This window comes from Danio rerio, chromosome 9 (genome assembly GCF_052040795.2).
Source record: "Danio rerio strain M-AB ecotype USA chromosome 9, GRCz13ab, whole genome shotgun sequence".
NCBI classification, from domain to species: domain Eukaryota; kingdom Metazoa; phylum Chordata; class Actinopteri; order Cypriniformes; family Danionidae; genus Danio; species Danio rerio.
This window is the reverse complement of record NC_141029.1, coordinates 45,797,420-45,818,687: the sequence shown is the minus strand read 5'-3', so window position 1 is coordinate 45,818,687 and position 21,268 is coordinate 45,797,420. Positions and strand designations below refer to the sequence as shown.

General features: G+C 35.5%; 1 protein-coding gene across 3 annotated transcripts in view; it reads right to left on the bottom strand.

The window, feature by feature from the left end:
* Positions 1 to 20,871, bottom strand: part of LOC147835394 (uncharacterized) — a 30,632-nt gene extending 9,761 nt beyond the window's left edge. The window contains exons 1-5 of one of the 3 annotated variants that reach the window (XM_087268408.1): positions 20,573 to 20,871; positions 20,371 to 20,438; positions 18,060 to 18,138; positions 12,640 to 12,705; positions 3,786 to 4,025 (exon numbers count right to left, since the gene is read on the bottom strand). In XM_087268408.1, coding sequence (XP_087124534.1) covers positions 3,786 to 3,843 — 58 coding nt within the window. In that variant the 5' untranslated portion in view covers positions 3,844 to 4,025; positions 12,640 to 12,705; positions 18,060 to 18,138; positions 20,371 to 20,438; positions 20,573 to 20,871. Of the gene's footprint in view, positions 1 to 3,785; positions 4,026 to 12,639; positions 12,706 to 13,270; positions 13,532 to 18,059; positions 18,139 to 19,677; positions 20,439 to 20,572 lie in introns of those variants that run through there. The other 2 variants (XR_015499827.1, XR_015499828.1) reach the window with 2 other exon arrangements.
* Positions 20,872 to 21,268: the final 397 nt, after the last annotated feature.

The following is a 21,268-nucleotide window of genomic DNA, read 5'->3' as shown; positions in this document are numbered from 1 at the left end:
CACTTCTAATTTACATTATAGTGAAAGTATTGTTTAATTATACCCATTATATAAATTATAGACATACAATATTTGCTGTTGTTTTTGAACATGTGACAAGAAATGCCATTGAAAAGAAAATAATATAGAAGCCATCATCTCATCCATGGTTAAACCAACAACTAATAAAATACCATTGTGAATATTATGAACCCCACCACCACCGTTCTTGTTGAAGGACTCTGAATAGACAGAATAAAAACAAATAATACTTCAAAAAACTGTTCTTCTGAAAGAACTTCTTTCCAGTGTGATAATACATTACATAGAAGGTTGCGCAGTGGCACAGTGAGTACCACTGTCGCCTCACAGCAAGAAGGTTGCTGGTTCGAGCCATGACTGGGTTCTCCCCATGTTGGCGTGGGTTTCCTCCGGGTGCTCCGGTTTCCCCCACAGTCCAAACACATGCAATACAGGTGAATTGGGTAAGCTAAATTGTCCCTATTGTGTGTGTGTGAAAGAGAGTGTATGGATGTTTCCCAGTGCTGGGTAGCAGCTGGAAGGGCAGCCACTGCGTAAAACATATGCTGGATAAATTGGTGGTTCATTCCACTGTGGCAACCCCAGATTGATAAAGGGACTTAGCCGAAAAGAAATGAATGATTATGCATAGGAGATGTTGACAGATGTTTAATATCTCTGCCGATTTCACTTTTGCACACATTATAACGTTACAGTATCAGTTTGTTTTATCTGCAGCACCACTGACTGTACAATTCTTCCACAAAGAACATGTTTTTTTTGACTGGTGGAGGACCAAGAAATGGCTCAGAAGCAGTCTCACTCTTTTTCTATTCGGGTGCCCAAATGTATTTGAGGAGTTTCAAGTTAATAAAAAGTGACGGGAAGCTATGCTAAGGTTAACTAGCCTATAGCATATATCTCGCTGTCTGCAAAAGACAGTAATGTAGACGTACCGTATAACTCCCATAAGTGCATACTATTCGACACAACAGCACAAGCATCATTTTAACCTTTATAAACGAACTTTAATGTTACTCTGTCAACAGTCTATTGTCTAAATTACCGCGCTAACAGAGCTAACGTTGCGTAAACAGAGCACCCGGTTGCAAACTTCCCGATCCCGATCAAACTCCGCTACAAGTTTATAAACTGCATCTGGAACCCAATTAAGGTACAAAAATCTATTTAACAAAAATAGTGATGCAGATAAGAATTTTTTTCGCTCAGCCGAGCCTTCTCTGTCTGTATCTGTGGAGAAGATTGTGCCAGACACCTCCGCCCCGCCCCGCCCTCCGACTGAGCGTCTCACTCACTCGCTCGCTCTCTCTCTCTCTCTCGCTCGCGCTCTCTCTCTCTCTCGCTCGCGCTCTCTCTCTCTCTCTCTCTCTCTCTCTCTCTCTCTCTCACTCACTCACTCACTCACGCGGGCATGCACTGTGGTCTCATGAGGAAACGCTGCTTTTTGATAAAGTGTTTTTCTTGCTCCCGAATACAAATAATTTTTCAAGTATTTGTTCGAAATAAGTATTCGTAAAAACACGCTATTCGTGCCTTTCCGAATACCGTATTCGGGTTCGGCTCCACCCTTAATATATATATATATATATATATATATATATATATATATATATATATATATATATATATATATATATATATATAAATAATTTATGTGCGTTTTATATCTCCCCGAATTGACTGTGTGTGCCTCTAAATCCATGAGCTGAGATGAGGAAACTCCTCCCTGTAAATATCCAATCACTATGCTCAAAAGTTAGGGGGCGCTTGACCTTCATTCCACACTTTAACATTGCGAGCGGCGGTGAAGTGAGGCTGAGGCAAAAGTACAAGGAAGCGCCGGTGAATTGAGGCAACAGTACGAGAAAGTGCCTGCGTCTTTCAAATCTGCGGTGTGAGGACATTTCGTTTTTGCCAGTAAGCATTATGCTAATAAAAGAAAAAATGGTAAACAAAAAATAACTGTGTGCAAGCATTGTTTTACACGTATAACTATGACTGCACATCTGCAGCGCCATCACCCAGCAATATCACTGTCTGAAGGCAGAATAGCAGTGAGGGTAATAAAGTACTCAAAATAGCTACAATCCCTCGCTGAATCTTTCAAGCAAACAAACCCAACTGGTTCTGAGAGACACATAAAAATAACAAAGACAGTGCAGGTGTTTATTGCTAAAGATTTGCAGCCGTTTTTGGTGATTGGAGATGTGGGCTTTTGTCATTTTATAAAAGCACTCGATCTGCACTCGAAACTACAGTCTCGCATTTTTTCAGCTCCGAGAAAATGAAGATGGTTTATTTATGTTTACCTAATTACAAAAATGTTTATTTGAAATGGCCAATTTATCTTTATTAACCTCACATGTATGTTTATTTTCAAAGTGTAGGATTTTATGTGTTCCCCAGTTTGTAAATGGGCTACCAGCAGCTGTGAGATTTCAGTGTTAATTTTTTTTTATACAACACACTAGGAACTAGTGTACTTTTCTTGGCTTTTAAGTAAAACAAAATGAGTATTGCAATATATACTTACAATTTTGTTCTCCTTAACCTTTTACTGTTCCTATTGCCTATAGAATAAAAAAAAACACACTTGTCAAGCCATGAGAACCGAACCGAACACTGTGTTAAAAAACCGAGGTATGTACTGAACTGTGGGCTAACTGTATTATTGCAACCCTAATATATATATTAGAAATATAAAAAAGAATAAAAACATGCACAGACACACACGCATATATATATATACAACCCAAGCTCATTCTGGAAACGTAGCCCCGCGGACGTTTCTGGAGGCCGCGATTTACGTGGGCGGAGGTACGTAAAGGCCGCATTTGTTTTTTTTCGAGCGAATGCTACGGGGCGGTGTGGCGCCGCTCCGCCCCTCCTCTTCGCGCTCACCGGCCGATGGCTCGCCTCCGAGTGGAGGGCTTTCCCGACGCAATCAGTTTGTCCGCCTAGCTCACAGCGTTGCGTCGGCGGAGCGGAGGCCCCGGAGCAGGAGGAGGACGAGCCGGAGCCGGCCGCGGTGGACAACGACTGGGATCGAGTCCGGGGAACGGCAGGTTCTGGAAATCAGGTAAGATGAAAAACGGAATCCGGAAAATAAGGGCGAGAACGTGGCGGGATCCGAAAACGCAGTCGAATTTTTTTTTTTCTGATCCGGCGGCTATTCGCGCGAGAACGGCGCGGGCGCGAACGCCGCGCGCTCCCGAGAGGCGCCCGCCCGAGACGTGAAAAAGCGCGCACAGCGGCCTCTCGCGAAACAAAACCGAAAACAAAAAAACGCTTGAATACGTACCTCCCGGGACGTAAATCGCGGTCCGCAGAAACGTCCACGGGGCTACGTTTCCACAATGAGCCCGGGTTGTATATATATATATATATATATATATATATATATATATATATATATATATATATATAGTCAATTTTCTAGAGGTTTTTTCTTCATGGTCTAGTGGACCTTTTGTTTTATGTTTTGAGTCTAGTTTCACATTTGTGTCACAAACATGTCTAGAATTGTGCATTCAGCTAAATATAGCATGCACTACAAAAAACTATATACAGTACATATACATTACTGTACATTTACAAGCCGATAAAGTTGCGTGAACGTCAAAGTCTAATTGGGTGTTTGGGTGTTTAGCAGTGTACATAACGGCGTCCTCTAGCCTTGAGTGTTGAGCAAACAGTATGCTTCTGGGAGGTGCGTGTGCATGCACATGTGTTTATGTGTGCAATGTGCATTTGTGTGCACTCACGGAGGACGCGCTGCAGCTGTTGGCTCGCTCTGGCCTCTGGAGGAGGGAAGTAGAGCATTAAAGCTGATGTGACGTGTTCGTCTCTCCCAGGCGGAGCAGCTCCAGCGGGGGCTGCCAGGTGGGAGCGGGGCTGCTGACTTCATGGGCTTTGTGCTGAAGAGCCACTGTCTTCTGAACCTTTCTCAACCAGCTGCAGTCATGTTCAACACAGCACCGCCACCACCACCAACACATCCACTTCTGCTGCAACAATACACTCACACATCAGCCAAGCGTGAGCACACACACACACACACACACACACACACACACACACACACATCAGTAATTACTTCAACTCAATGGCATATGTATGCATTAGATTCATGGTTGTTGAATAAATTGTTATTGTTGACTTACCGTTGCAAAATTGTTATTTCCCAAGTGCTGTTTAACAAAGAGATTTTTCAACACATTTATCAACATAACAGTTTGAAATGAAAACTCATTTTTAAAAACTAAATTATTTAGTTTTTGCCATGATGACAGCACATAATATTTTACTCGTTATTTTGCAAGATATAAGTGAAATGTAAAGTCAAAGGCCAGGAAAATCATTGTACAACAGTGAATCATAGTAAATTGGAAATATATATATATATATATATATATATATATATATATATATATATATATATATATATATATTCATTCATATATTTTAATTGGTTACTTTAGTCATTTCTTTTTTTTAATTTGCTAGTAAAATACGACTCTTTAATACATTTAGTTTTAGTTACATTTACAGTTACAAAGATAATAACCTAAATTTAAATCTTCATTATGAGCAGTGTAAAAGTAGCATTTTTTACTTCTGGTTTCAAAATACTGGTTCATTATAGATCACAAAAAAATACATGTATTCTAATTAATTCATCATAATTTGGTCTTAACAATTCCTCCTTCCTCACGTTATTTATTTATAATTATTTTCCTAATCTAAAATGTGAGAAACTATCAACGAATAGATGTCTTTACACTTTTAAACTGTACTGTGAAGATAAATAGCCAGCTCAGCATCATGCATAAGACTTGAAACAGCTCCAGATTTTGATCTTCTTCTCATGACACATTTGGCACAAATTCCCAGCAGATCACGATAGTTTCAGATCAGCTTCTATATCTATTGCTGGAAAGATGATGTTTGTGTTCATTACAGATACATCTACATACATTTTGCTTTAGCTTTTTTCACACAACTTCTTTCTCCTCTGCTTTTCTGAGTTTCTTTACTTCCTCTGCAGTTTACTATTAATAGTAAATAATAAAACAGCACTTTTAGAAAATGAGGATCAGAGAGTTTTCCCACGTTTGCCTACTTTTTTCAGCAATAAAGAGACTCAACTGAGCAAACCACACAACCAGAATTATACTGTAACACATCACTACCAACATCAACAAAAATTAGTTCCAATTTAGTGTCCACATTAAAATAAATGTATAAGTGCTATGTGAAAATAAATTAGTTGACCCTACTTAAAAAAGTGGGTAAATCCAATTGCTTTAAAATGAATTAAGGTCCCATGAAATTTAAATAAAGTCTTTTAGATGTTAGTTTCAATATTATTATTTTTTAAAATAGCTATAAGCTAGTGCGCACCAAAACAGTGACAAAATTTGCGTTTAGATAATATTTACATTTTACATTTTATATTTAGTCATTTAGCAGACGCTTTTATCCAAAGCGACTTACAAATGAGGACAAGGAAGCAATTTACACAACTATAAGAGCAACAATGAATAAGTGCTATAGGCAAGTTTCAGGTCTGTAAAGTCTAAGAAGGGAAGTATTAGTAGTATTAGTATTTTTTTTTTTTTTGGGTACAGTTAGTGTGATATTCAGAGAGGCAATTGCAGATTAGGAAGTGAAGTGGAGACTAAATGGTTGAGTTTTTAGTCGTTTCTTGAAAATAGCGAGTGACTCTGCTGTTCTGATGCAGTTAGGGAGTTCATTCCACTGATATAAAACTGATCTAAACGTGGGGTTTGTAGTTTGTCATTTCCGCCTAAATGGATCAACAGTTTTATTCACGTCACCTTATACTTCAGTTTCTCATCAAATCATAACCAATCAAATGCTCTCAAGTATCTGACATGCCCTGCCCCCTTTAAGACGTTTCTTGCGGGCATTTGATGCACTTGAGCTTAACCAGCCTTCAAACGGACATTATCAGAAAAGAACCACCACTTCAAACGCAGAAGCAAATGCTCAGACATTAGCTATGTTTCCATCCAAAAATGCGAATGAACTTTAGTCGTAAAAAAAATAATAATTTGTCAAAGCGAACAAGATTGTCACTTCCTGATTAACAGGGGCCAAATATCAACAGTAAAAACTGAATTTGCTGCAGTAGGAGAATCTGCGTCAATCTTTTCTTCATCTAATAAAATACTTGCGCCTCAGAAAGCAATCCTGACATGCAGTGAACGCGTCGTGGTGTTTGAAGGTGTCAGACGCGGAGCACAGATACTCTTGATTCTGGAGTTCATGAATAATATAATAACACTAATACTTAAACAGTAAGATGTCTTATAATGACCAAAACAACATTTCAGATGTTTTACAGTGTGCTAACCGTTTGTCCATTTACACACATTTTTATCATCACATGATCTTTTTTAACAAAATCACATGACCTTTTTTAATGCGCATGCTGGAGTATGTGCGGTGTTTCCATCGCAATTTATGCGCATCTTTTCTTATTGAATAAAAAGTTTACCCTACTCGATTTTTTATGCGCATATGCAAATCGTGCATTAAACAAACTCATATTTTGGAGCTGCATTGTGATTTTTATATAGTGTTTTACAGGGCTTTAAACTAATACCCGCCAAATGCAGGAGGATTTCAGCTCTGGCAGGTTAGACAGACACCTCCACTAGTCACTTTGGCTGGTTGGAAATCATTTTTAAATTGTAGTTTTCTTAAAAGCAGGGTTCGACTATAAGCATGGCCCAATATCCAATATAATAATAAATGTGATATTAGAACCAAGAAGCAGCACGACTGACCAAAATAACTGTCCGCAAGAGCAAAAGAATGGTGAATACAGAATGAAAGCATGACCACGTTTAAAACCGTGCCTAGAAGATGTGCAACGGGTGCGATTAGTTCCCTTTAAAATAGACTGGACAAAGAGCGAGGATCGTGCACCAACAGTCCTGCTGCTTTCAAGAGCTCAAGATTAAAAAAAATACACATATTCTTTTGTGAGCAGCAGCAGTCACTGCTTTAATTTAATTATTAACCGTGTGCATGGTATGTTTCACCTGATTTCTTTTGCTTACAGTTATTTTTGTTAATATGATTTAATTATCATTTTTTAACAATAACATTGCTTTAATGGGAGATTACTCCCCGTTGATGACTAGTAAACTGATGATCTGGGACTTTTAGCCAGGACAGATTAATGTGCATTTATTAGATAAAAGACAATGATTATTTTTTAAATGTAATGTTTTTTTAAAGAAAAGTTTTGTAAATTAAAAAGTGTACTTATAAAGCTGTATTTCCCTTGTTTTTACACATTAAAAAACTGTGGCTAAGAAATACGTATTTGGTGTGGTCAGAGATAAAATAGGTAAATCCTTAATTTTGAGCCCTGAAATGTCGTGAAATAAAAACTGATTGCATTGTGTCACAACCCATTTGCTCATGAACACTGAGCAAGCTAATACACAACACACAAGAAGTTAAATGAATGAGAAGGCATGTGGACAAAACACAATATCTAAATCAAGTCATTTAGCATGTCAAAGTCAAATTTAACCAAAATATATTTTCCCAACAAGAAAAGTGTGGTTAGTGAAAATGTCGAGTGGCTAGTAATGTTGGAAATCTACTTGCCACAGTGGCTGGTGATCAAAAAAGTTAATAAGCCCTGGTGTTTTAATATATTACTAAATGACTATTGATGTAAATATGCCTGACATGATTTTTTGCTAAATAACTATAACACTGAAAGACATCTTAGTGCGTGGCTTATGTAAAGCAGGCTAAAATGTATAACAGTCTTTGTTTTTGATCAATAAAAAAAAAAAAAAAAACATCAGGGCACATTATTATTATTATTATTATTATTATTATTAAATGAATTAATTAATTCATTTATTTAACAGGGACATGCACAAAAATAACATTAACTTCAAAAAGCTGCATTGTTCTAGATTGTAGCAGGATTGCTATTTTCCTCCTGCAGTCCCTGAGCAGGTAAAAAATTTAAACAATAATCATTTATTGGCAAAGTTTTCTCTAATGTGGAATTTATTTTAAAAAAAAAAATTAAACAATAAAGCAGAAAAAGTGTGAATAATTTTTAAAACAAAACAAGTATTGGAATATTTAATAACAATTGAAAAACATCAAAACTCAAGAGAGTTATGGAATAACTGAGGCTTTTTGTCATGAATTTTAAGTCCTCTCCTGTATAATGATTCCAACGGTGTTAACGTTGATTTACATGCCTGAGACCAGCTTGTTATACAACAAATGTGGAACAATCTTAGTGTTTAAATACATACCAGAGGTCTCATAAATCAGAGAATCTCTAATATTATTACAATTTCTTAGATTAAATCTCAGTGTGATAGCAAGTTTTTTTAATACAAGTTTTAAAATTAAGGTTTGAGTCCATCGGATACCTAAATATTTGAATTCAGTGACATGTTTAATATTTTGCCTATTTACAAAAATTTTAAACACATTTCCAACTTTATACATGTTTACACCACACTTTACACCACATTTCTGTTGTTGTTATCATTACAACCTTTATCAAAGATAAAACTGCTCAAAAGTTTTGCAAAAAAAAGTTCACTGTACAAATCTGCAGTAAAATCATTATAAATATAATAATCGCCTACTCTTTCTGTCAAATAACTTAGTTTATTGCTTCAACTCTATGCTGTTAACATTTAAAAAAAAACAATACACAAACAGGTGTGTGTTTCTAGCTATTACAATGCCTTTCAACAAATCTCTGGTCAGCATGACTACAGTAGGTTTATAATAAATGGTCTTCAATTTGCGCATTGGCTTATGCATTACTGAAGTATTGCGTGTAGCACACAATACTGAAAAATAAGCAGGTCACGTTTTTTTCTCCCTCTTTGTGCAATCTGCACTTGCTCAGTTTTTTTTTCTTTGCCTCTGATGACACTGCTGAGGCCAGTGCTGGGTCAATACCTTTAGATGAAGACCTGAGCAATGAGATTTATGATTTACAGCTAGCATATATGTACTATTACCACTGCAAGAGGCTGCAAACTCATGCTCTCTGCTGATGAAGTGTGAGTTTATACACACATACGCTTAACATACACCCACCCACACACTAGCACACACTCTCTCTCACACACACACACACAGAAAAAGAGAGGCCATTCCTGCGTGATGTCCCATTCTGCTGAGGTGTGAACTCTCACTTATATCATACTTTTGTTTTATTCTAGCACATTTTATTTTTGCACTTATGTTCTGTGAGCTGTTCGAGCCGTCAGTGCAATATTTATTGTCTTTGTCTCGGGAGGAAGAAAAAAGAAGGACAATTAGATTTATTTTCCTAAAGTTATATAAATCAACTTTCATATAGTGACTGGTTTCCTGCTCATACTGTCCTTTTTCATTTGAGTTTTGTGCACTGTAAGTGGGATATGTTCTGTTTATTAAGCAAATAAGAGAGATACTGAATTTATTATTTATATTTATATTATATATACATATTGAGTATCAAAAATATTACATTTTAGGAATAAAATATTTTTTCCTGTGAACAGATTATATATAGTTGAAGTCAGAAAAAAACACATTTAAAGGGGGGCTAATAATTGTTTACGAAAACAAATAACAGAGACACAAAGTGACACTCAATTACATATTGCTATCGATAAGAATCACGCTGACTAGAAACATATAAATTATATAAATTTATACAACAGCATGCTCGCCAACATCGGGATGTGACAATAAGGGATATGCACCATAACACCCTACCGACATCTTTAGATGTTATGATTATTAATTATGTGTATATATCTGTTCAAACACACACCCAAATCCAACACTTTTGCTCCACTCAAATCCCATGTAGAGAATCAATTTGGGAAACAGCGTCTATTTATCACTATGGAGCGCATTAGCTGACAGTCACGCACTGCTACATGACTGTTTTGAGGATTGCATAGGAGGGTCACAAGCACCTGTAATGAAAAGGAATTTTTTATATTTATTTGGTTGTTGCTAGATGGAATATGGTTGAAAGTTAATGGGAATAATTTATATTATTTATTACATTTTTAAATTTGGTCCCACTTTATATTAAGTGGCCTTAACTAATATGTACTTACACAGGAATGAATGGTTTGTTACAATATTATTATTGTGTAAAAACATGTATTTACTGTGTACTTTTGCTTGATTAAATTCCTGTATTTAATTACATCTGTAATTAACTTCTGTAATTACATTTGTAAATAAACTGTTAACCATCCCTTACACCTTAACCCATACTTAAACCTACCCATGCCACCAAACCTGTTCATAACCCAACCCCTATCCCAACTCAAAAGCACCACAAGTGTTCTCAAATACATTATGAACACAGTAATTACATTGTATTTATATTTTTGATGCAAGTACATAGTGTAGTTAAGGACACTTAATATAAAGTGTGACCTCAAATTTTGATTGGCTGATAGCCATGAGATATTAAAGCAATATCAGCACTCATCCAGTCTCTTCACTTTTGTGTATAATTCCATCCACACGAGTGGCAAGTAGAGAACTACAGTTTGACAAACATTGCAGCTGTTGGAAAACATACAGTAATGTACTTTTGAGGCTTTTTTTAGTCGACAATGTAGTTGTTTAGATTGCAACTATGCAGTTTATTTATAAGGATAGTGTCTATTTTAAATATTTATAATTTCAGAGATTCAGTACATTGGTAGCCGGCTATACTAAGCAGAAAACGGTTGACGTTCTGCCACAAGATGGTGCCAAAGATTGCATAATAGTCCTTAGGAGGGGAAACAGCATTGTTTTAGCGTACATTTCAAACTACAGCTGAACAAATCATTACAAAGCAAGTGAGTGACATTCTAAGTCAAACTCTCTCTTTTGTATGTTGTACTGCTTTATTTATACCACAGTAATCTGGTAGTGTTTGCTTTACTCTGCCGGTTAATTGTTGTGATATCCCGATTGCAACAAAGAAATACTTGGAAATCTATAGATTGATGGCATTTCATGCCAGTCAGCCTTATAATCTTAAAATGTTAGCAAAATCCTCTGTTTTGTCTTCACTTTAGAAATTATTCTAGAAAATCATTCAAACACTAGCTCTAAAGTGATGTTGGTGAATGAGCAACGGTTTTTGCTGTTCTGACGTCAGCTGCAGATGTGAATAAATGGCGGAAGAAAGTAGTTCCTCATACAAAAGGGTTTTTGGCATTCTCTGTTTTATTTTCTTTTTTTTTTGCACAATTATGCCATCAAACTGTTGTATAGACGCAATATCACACTTGTAGCAGTGCAATATGGCTGTATATCATCACTGGTGGGACACTAAGGCACTCGGCCTGCGGCCTCAAGCCAACGCATGCCTCCCAACAGTGTCGATATACAGTCATATTGCACTGCTACTCGTGTGATATTGCTTATATACATGATGTTATAAAACTATACTTTTTAAAAGCAATTCATACTGGCAAAAAAATTATAATTATTATTATTATAAAAATAAATTAAAATGTCAAAGTTATAGCCAATATAAATTCTACACTATATTTCAGATATTTGACTTGTATGGAAAAAAACAACAACTTTGATCACACTTTATTTTAAGATGCAATAACCTTAAAATAATGCTGCTTATTAACCGTTATTAAGGTAGTAGTTGGGTTTAGATATTGGGTAGGATTAGGGATTTAGAATAAGCTTATAAAACTATATAAGTAAAAACAAAAAGACAATATATTAATAATATGCAGGTAATAAGCCACTAGTTAATAGTCACAATTGTTTCTCAAACTAAAGTGTTATTAAACTTCCATAAAAGGTAACATCAAAAAAAAAAAAAAAAAAAAACATCCAACTCATGCACTACTATGTCCAAATTTGTATTTGTTAGAGGAAAATATCCACACCCTAAATTTCAGTCTGTTCCTCGTAGAGATCCATCATACAACTTCAGAAGACAGGAAATCCAGCACAGTAGTCATACTCATTACTTTTATGGTGCTTTTTAAAATCTTGCCAGTCTAAACTATCACCCAATGTCCTTGTATGGAAAAGAGCAGCTTCAGCATTCACCCCTCATCTTACTTTTGTGTTCCACAGATGCTAAAAAATAACATGACGATGACTAAACGATGACAAATTTGGGTAAAATATTACTTGAAATTCCCAACATTCCAATAGAAGACACTGACCAGCGTGTCAATGACTGATGAGTCTGTATGCAGCACTTTGATTATTAGCATACCAAGCAGAAGTCATTTACTCCCTACTTTGTCACAGGACTATAAGTTCTTAATACAGAAAGCTAACTATACAGGCTTAATTAATACATGTATAAACATTGGCCTAAGCATCTTTGTTTAGAGGAAGGAGAAACACCACTGACATTTGGCCAAAATGTTTTTAAGAGGTCATATGATGCAATATAATGTTTTGCTTAGTCTTTTAAATGTTACAAGCCATTCATGCATGCAGAATCCATAATATTTAAAAGACAAAACTTAAATAGATATTTTTTTAATAAAAGTAAAAGGGGTAGATTACACAAAAATTATTATTCTGTCAACATTGACTCACCCTTTTTGACCACTCAAACCTTTTTGACTTTCTTTCTTCTGTACTCTGCCTCAAGTTGTTCCAAACCTGTATTGTTGAATACAGAAGAAGATACTTTGAAGTAGAAGATAGTTCTATGGAAGTCAATGGTTAAAGGTTTCTAGCATTTTTTTAAATATCTTCTTGTGTTCAAATAATAATAATAATAATAATAATAATAATAATAATAATAATAATAATAATAATAATAATAAAGGTTTAGAACAATTTGGGGGTGAGTACATTTCATTCAAATAGTGAGTAAATTTTAATTTGGAGGAGAACTATCCCTTTAAGGCATATCCATGCTTTCCTGAAATGCCTTATTTAGCATGCCCCCACAAATCTCTATGGGAAGAAGTTTATAACTACTTTTAATTTTATATACGCATAGTAAAAAAGCATAACTTTGATCCTCACTGTTGTGTTGTTGGCACCCCCTCCACTCTGTGTCATGTTTCGCTGTGTAACGAAAAACCTTTCAGTCAAAATGTTCAAGTCGGCCTGGCAAAGTTTATCAATCAGGTTGGTCATTTGCCTCTTCTGTACCAGATTGAATTGTTGGAATTTCTAACCAATTCCATGCGTGTTCAATAAGAAAAGGTCTGGAGAGTTTTTTCTTCAATGCCAAAAATATTAGTAATTTATTAGATACAAATGAATAATTCGATGACAGAGCTCTGGGTTACATTACCCCAATGCAATACAAGAATTACATTCAAGAGGTTCGCAACTAACATACATTTCCTGACTTCAGCATATATACACAACTGATCTTAACAGGTGGAGTTTTGGTGAAACGTCACTTGTCAGGCATTGTTCAGTCCTCCATTGGCCGCACCTTCGACATACTTCCTCTTTTTCTACGAATTCTCTGCACAACAACAAAGTATTTTATTCAAAGTATTATATTCAAAGTGTTCTGTGTTCAGTTTTAACACCTCTCTTTAGACAGGACGTTTCTGCAGAGCTGAATTTAATTTTGGACCCGCATCTATCTACTTCTGCAAAAATGCTAATTAGTATGCACAGCACTCACCCACAACATTAGAAGTTCATTTAATATATGACCCTTACATGACCAATACAAATAATTGTTTGATTAAAAGAAAAAGAGACAAAAATAATAAAAAATGATTCCTATTTTACAACACAATTACAAATGGATAAGACAACATAAGGGTGTAACATTTCTATTACATGATTGAAGTCTTCGGCCAATCACACACACTAGATAGATTGCCAGAGCATGCATTGTCTTTCATATGATGATAAGCTGTATCTGGAAAATAATGTTTGTTGTTTGTTTCTTTTTTATTTGAAAGCATGTAAACATTGCGTTATAGAAACTACAAAAAATTTCAGCACTTTCAGAAATTGTTTGCGTTGTGAGAAAATGCAGTGCGCTTTATTAATTTGTTTGCGTAGCAAACATTTGCAGCACATTTCTTTTTATGTGTATGAGGATTTTTAGCATGTGTGCTGTCAAACAAATAAATTTCTTTTCTTAATTTGCTGGCATTTTTTGTAGTTGCATGAGTTTTACAAAATTGCAGCATGTTAAGCTCTCTCAGCCACCGTAACATTTTATGTTATCTACAGATGTATTTCTCGATGCATTATTTCTTATATATTATATTATTTCAAACTACTATGTCACTATGTCACTTTGTTAAACTGTAAGAGTTGAATTTTCAACATAAAATGTCAACAGAGCAGAAATCAACATCCCATAATGAAATTCACATCTGTAAATACACGTAAAACACAAAATACGGAAATGTTAATTAACAGATATTTTTACAGTCTTTATTATGGGGGGTTTTGGAAGAAAAAAAATCTAAATCAGTAACGCTCAGGCCCGGATTGGCTAATCGGGAGGACTAGGAGAATTCCAGATGGGCCGGTCCTTTTTTTTTGGCCGCGAGGGCCGGTGTCCCTAGCTGATTGCTCTCTCAGCAGTCGCACTTATTTATTTATTTATTTATTTATTTGACCATAGCCTCACTCTTTTTATTCATTATTTTGCTGCAGCTCCGCTCTTTTTTTTTACTTTCTCGCAGCCTCGTGAGCAAAATGCAGCCTGCAGGTTAATGATGACATAACTATCATTCGACCCCAAACAGCGGTACTTTAGTGAATAAAAGAATTTGAATAATTAATATTAATGAATATTACACCTGCTCAATGAAGATCAGATGGTTTACTACATTAATAAATCTGACATAACTTGATCAGAAATCTAAAAAGGGGAGAAAAAGATTAAGCCATCAATAGAAAGTAATACTGTAGTTATTGTTTTTTATCCAAACCGCACATACACAATAGCGCTATTGTGGTCCAGTGGTCAGCACGTTGCATTATGATGACACTGACCCAAGTTCAAACCTCTCCTGATTAATTAAGATTTTATTTTATTTTTTTTTTTCATTTTTAGTGTTAAGACATATAATTCTGTTTGGGTTACTTATATATGTGTACATATTTTATTTTTATTTTTATGTGTGACCACCGTCACAAAGGACTGGACACCTATAAAGAATTTTGCACGGAATATATATTCAGATATTGCAGGAAAGGACATTGTGATGTTTTAAAGAATAGTGTTGGAGAATTAGCTACCCTTTAATTTTCTTATATTTATGAAAAACCTTTGAAGATCTAAAGCAGCTGTGTCCTTGAAAAAGACCTGATAGTGTCATTAGAAACTTAACCAATGAGCCAGTCTAAGGCTAGAAACTCCAGGGCTGAAAAGGAGTCCCACTCCAGCCCTGGTAACGCTAATTAAACTATATTCTCTGAGTATGTTTTATGTGCTAGTTTAGGTCTTTTGTGTTTCACATATGCTGAAATTAGCACTAGCACAACTCAACAATGACTCTTCTTTTTGGGTGAAATATTACTTTAAATAAGTCACAGCACATGCATTGCTTTGTTGATTTGAAATCGAGGAGTAATGCCCTCCCAACTTCGGTTTGTCACAGGGTTATAAATGCGCTTCTTGTGAAATGACAGCAATAACATAAACAAATGAGGGGTCCTGAGGCAAGGCACTGAGACATGGCAGTACAGCGCACACCCAGGTTGCCCCAGCTGTTCTCTGGAGGAGCCGGAGGAGGAGGAAAGAGCCGGAGAAACATATGGAAAGTGCTGGCGACCGCTGCGTCCCTCAGAAAAGCCGCGAGCCATCACTGTTCTGACAGCTGGAGGTCATTAGCCGGAGGGACTGGTGCTACACACCACTACACGCACATAAAAAGAGCTGAAGAATGCAGGAGGTGTGCTGGAGTATGTGAGAAAGGGACAGTGGCTGGTGAATGTCTGCCTGGCCAAATTCATCACATTCCCCTGCTGTTGTAAATGTCTGGAATAGTTTTGAGAGTACACGGGGTAAAGACGTATGATGTAACATTTACTTAGTATATTTGTACAGTGAGTTTGCATGTAACCAATAGTTTTTTCATTAAAATGTTGTTATAAATGTATGAATATATTGGGGCAAAATGATGTTAAAATGTGTAAATGAATATAATAGTTTTATCTGATGAAGGTCTGCCAACATTTCTTGCAAATATAAAAAATTATTTTTTATTTGTCGTGACTGATTTCATTCATTTTAAGAGAGTTGTGGTAAACGTATGAATCTATGAATATTAATTGCATGATGTAACATTTACTTAGTATATTTGTAGAGTGTATTTGCATGTGACCAATATAGTTTAATGACATTTTTTAGAAGAAATTTATGAATATTTGGGGAAAGATTTTGTTAAAAAAATTGTTTTATTCGATAAAGGTCTGATAACATTTTTTGCAAACATAAAACAAATTAGAATCAGAACAGTTTTTATTTTGTTGTGACTGATTCCACTCATTTCAAAAGAGTCATGATAAACGCAGTGAAGATGTATGCACATTAATTAGTAATAGTAATAATAAACTGATGAATGTTTGGCAAAAATTTTTGTTAAGGTCTGCTAACATTACTTGCAAATATAAAATAAAAAAATATGTTATTTAGAGCATTTTATTTTATTTTTTTCAATGGCCACAATAATAACTGTTTTTATTTGATGTGACTGATTCCATTCATTTCAAGAGATTTGTGGTAAACACATGGTATATATATATATATATATATATATATATTACAGTTTTTCTCAGTCGCTGTAGTCCATTTCTAAGATCAGAATTGAAATTCTCAAAACTACATGTTCAATTGTCACGTCATTGTGTCACTTACGCACATCAGAAAAGCAGTTTCTCATTCCTTTGAACAAGTTGCAAATACTTTTGCACATCCATGCAAATGATTACGTGCAATTCTCATGTCATGTTCATCAAAATGTATTATTTTGGTCTCTGTTGAATAGTCCCCCCTCTCAACATTTAATGGTTTGTTCATGGCATAAGTCTTTACATGCAAAACGGCTGAACAAGTTGACAAAATATTGTCATAATGCATTTTTCTATGCATTTCCATTAGACTTTTTTATCTAAATCTGTCTACAAATGGTAAATTTCTTCCAGGTGAATCTTGACTTTTTCTATGAAGGTGCATCGGAAAAGAGATTGTCCTACTGTATGTTAACATTTCTACTTTTGTTTAGTTTTTTTTTTTCCTTGTGCCATGCAGTGCTGTCTTTTGCTTTCTGTATCACAATGACATTATCTGCCAACAAATTACAGTACAAGCAGCTAAATAATATGGCACTGGCATTTTCACTGACACAGAAATTTAGCTTTGAGAGATGAACTAAGGATTTTAAGCAAGAGACTGCCTTTTGCAGATCATCCATTGTTTTTTGCTATTTGTTGTTTTGAGAAATGCACTTCCTGTTTTGCAAATGTTAATTCTGATCTGAGAAATGTCCCAAAAGAATATTTTTCTCTTTTTTTTTCAGAAAATGACAATGGTCAAAATAATTTAAAAAAAGGCCAAAAAAAAGTTTTACTGGAAAAACAATCTTTTAATTTTTCCCATACTGATTTCAATGCTAATATTAACTTCCTCATCCTGCTTATTTATACATTTATTTTTAATTTCTGTCCATTAAAATGCAAATTAAATCATGCTACAGGAAAACAATAACCAAGTGCCAGTTTATCCAAAACCATCAAATGAAGACAATGATGCTTTAACACTCTGCTAAGTCACGACACGGGTTTGCGTAACTATCATCTGTCAGACTTCACACAAATCTAGCACAAGCAGGGGATTCATAGAGCTGTAATGGGATATCATGCATGTCCTGACTCAAAGAAGGCTCTTTTCACTCCTAATTACTTCTCTTTCACGTGCCATATGATCACACAGACAGGGGTCTGCTCCCCGTTTAGCGGGCTGTGGTCGATAGGCCAAAGCTTTGAAAAAAAAAAGAGGAAATGCAAACCATGCGCACCTCCTCCTCCAGTGCCTGCTAGGGTCAGTCAGCAGGGGAATCGTCCCGCCAGAGTCCGCATCCTGAATCTCCGACCAAGCTGTGGAAATACAAACAACATCAACCTTTCTGAGAAGCAAAAATGATGAGGTTGTTACCTTTTTGAATCAATACAGACAGCTGTGGATGACAGAAAGCACACTATACAGGCCCATATTAGTGGATAATGATAAGAAGAACTATTTAGATGTTTCCTTTGTGACACATATTACACGCTATTGTTTTGATGGTTTAGGCCTTTCATGGATAATAAATATGTATGGAACCAGCTTTGAAAGAAAGAAAGAAAGAAAGAAAAGAAAGAAAGAAAGAAAGAAAGAAAGAAAGAAAGAAAGAAAGAAAGAAAGAAAGAATAAAATAGTGGATGAAAAGGAAAGAAAGAAAGATGAAAATTAAAGATAACGAAAGAGAAAAAGCAAGAGAATGAAAGAAACAAATAATAAAAAGAAAGAATAAAAAAGCATTACAAAAAGAAAGAGGAAAGGACGAAAAAGTAAGAAAGAAAGAAAGAAAGAAAGAAAGAAAGAAAGAAAGAAAGAAAGAAAATAATAAAATAGTGGATGAAAAGGAAAGAAAGAAAGATGAAAATTAAAGATAATGAAAGAGAAAAAGCAAGAGAATGAAAGAAACAAATAATAAAAAAGAAAGAATAAAAAAGCATTACAAAAAGAAAGAGGAAAGTATGAAAAAGAAAGAAAGAAAGAAAGAAAAAAAGAAAGAAAGAAAGAAAGAAAGAAAGAAAGAAAGAAAGAAAGAAAGAAAGAAAGAAAGAAAGAAAATAATAAAATAGTGGATGAAAAGGAAAGAAAGAAAGATGAAAATTAAAGATAACGAAAGAGAAAAAGCAAGAGAATGAAAGAAACAAATAATAAAAAAGAAAGAATAAAAAAGCATTACAAAAAGAGAGAGGAAAGGATGAAAAAGAAAGAAAGAAGGAAAGAAAGAAAGAAAGAAAGAAAGAAAGAAAGAAAGAAAGAAAGAAAGAAAGAAAGAAAGAAGTTTACTGTATTTAAATAAAATTGAAAAAAATACTTAGAAAATTGAAAAAAAACAAAGACAGAGAAAATAAATAGAGGATGAAGAATGAGAGAGAGTGATTGAAAAAGATTGAAAGAGAAAACGAATGAAAAAAAGAATGAGAGAGAGTGAATGAAAGAAATAATGAGAGAAAAGAATGAAAATGTGGAAGAGAGAATGAAGGAAATAAAGAAAAAAAGAAATAATGAATGAAAGAAAAATAGACAATTAATGAAAGAAAGATAAAAATTAAATAAAAATAGAGAATGAAAAAAGGAATAAAGATCAAAAATAAAGAAAGATAACCAGAGAGAGAAAGAATGAAAACTAAAGAAAAAGAGTAAAAAAGCGAATGAAATAGTGCTAAAATAAGAAAGAAAGAAAGAAAGAAAGAAAGAAAGAAAGAAAGAAAGAAAGAAAGAAAGAAAGAAAGAAAGAGGTTAAATGTAAATTAGACTCTTTTTTCATTTTTAGTGAACAGGATTTTCCATTCAGAGGTAAAAACATCAGATTTTTTGTTATCAATGGAAAAAAGTTTTTCATTTGAGACTAAATGAAATACCTGAATGAATGGATGATACTACAGTATATACAGACCATCAACATTGTCACCAGAGTCCTTATTCCCAGCTATTATTAAGCTATTTTCTTTGGCAACACTTGACCTCAGCACTGCCCAATTTTGTTTGACTAATTAAATAACTAAATATCATTGAAATTCAAGAAGATTCTGCTATAATGTACATTAAAAATCAACAGAACTGCAAACAAAGCAAAGGTTTAAGTCCTTACAAACTATCTTCAGTTGAATCTGCTAATTTTCTTTCCTCATCAAGTAACTAGCATTGCTTTCCGTTATCAGTGCAGACGAGTCCCTCCACAGACAATCTATCGGTTCAGAGGGCTCAGTTTTAAGTGGGGAACAACTTTGAGCATCTTAAATGAGGCAGCAAACACTGTAATTTCATGTTGTGTTGACAGCATGGCTTGAAGGCAAGCTTATCTCCATGCAGAAGGAGCCCCATCTGAGCCCACGATGGAGCTCCAGAACCAAAACGGGGCATAATCCGCCTCCACGGGGAGCCTCAGCAGGACTGATTCACTTAACATTTACTTCCATTCAAATGAGGCCTACAGCCAGCGCTTTAGGAGCCGGAGCCATTAACAGCCTCTTCTTCTTCAATAAGTGTATTGTTGCAGGTGCAGAGGAACAGGATAAAACCGGCCGAAAGAGCCATACTGAGTTTGCACTGACCCTTCCTGCCTTCAATGCAAAGTGTGAAATGAGGTCTTCGGTTCTGACCTCCTCATTCCTCCCTCAGCCTGGAATAATAATCATAAAAAATGAGAGAAAAAAGAAAACGCAGCCAAAAGCAGCAGCCGTGACAACGACGCTCTATTATCCTGTCTGTTTGTTATACAAATGTACCACAGGGACGTAACAAAACAATGCTAACCTGTACCCACAGCGTTTCCCACTGTCAGCGGCCCTAAAGTAAGAGTAATCTAAACGAAATACCCCTGTGTGGGTGAGAAGCAGCGGCTCATTTATCACCACCATCAGAAGGCAGGATGGCTGGCGCTGTCAGGGCCGCGCACTGTAATGACGGCAATAATAATGTGTTTATTTTGTGGAGAGAGCGCGTGAGGGCACGGGTTTATTAATGTGCGCTCAGGTGAGAGATCGATGAGTAAGAGAAATACAAAAGAAGCGCGGTCAGGCTGACGCCAAAATAACGCGGGCCGTTTCTCATTCATCACACGGGAAGATGAGTAGACGGAAGAGCAGAAGAAGAGCGGGGGCGTCGCTCTGTTTGTGTACGTGCGCGCGCGCGAGCGGCGGACATGATATGGCAAGCCGTTTAACATTTCCTCTATAAACCGCTAGTATCTGCTTTGAAGCGACGTGTAGGCTATTCTATTATTTTATAGCGTACTATATGGGGTTTATATACTATAATCCTATATAATAATATTCCCTCACACTTATTAATACACATTTTTTATTACAATGCTTGAACATTAAGAGAAAGGCATTATTCATTCATTCATTTTCTTTTCGGCTTAGTTCCTTTATTAATCAGGGTCACCACAGCGGAATGAACCGCCAACTTATCCAGCATATGTTTTATGCAGATGATGCCCTTTCAGCT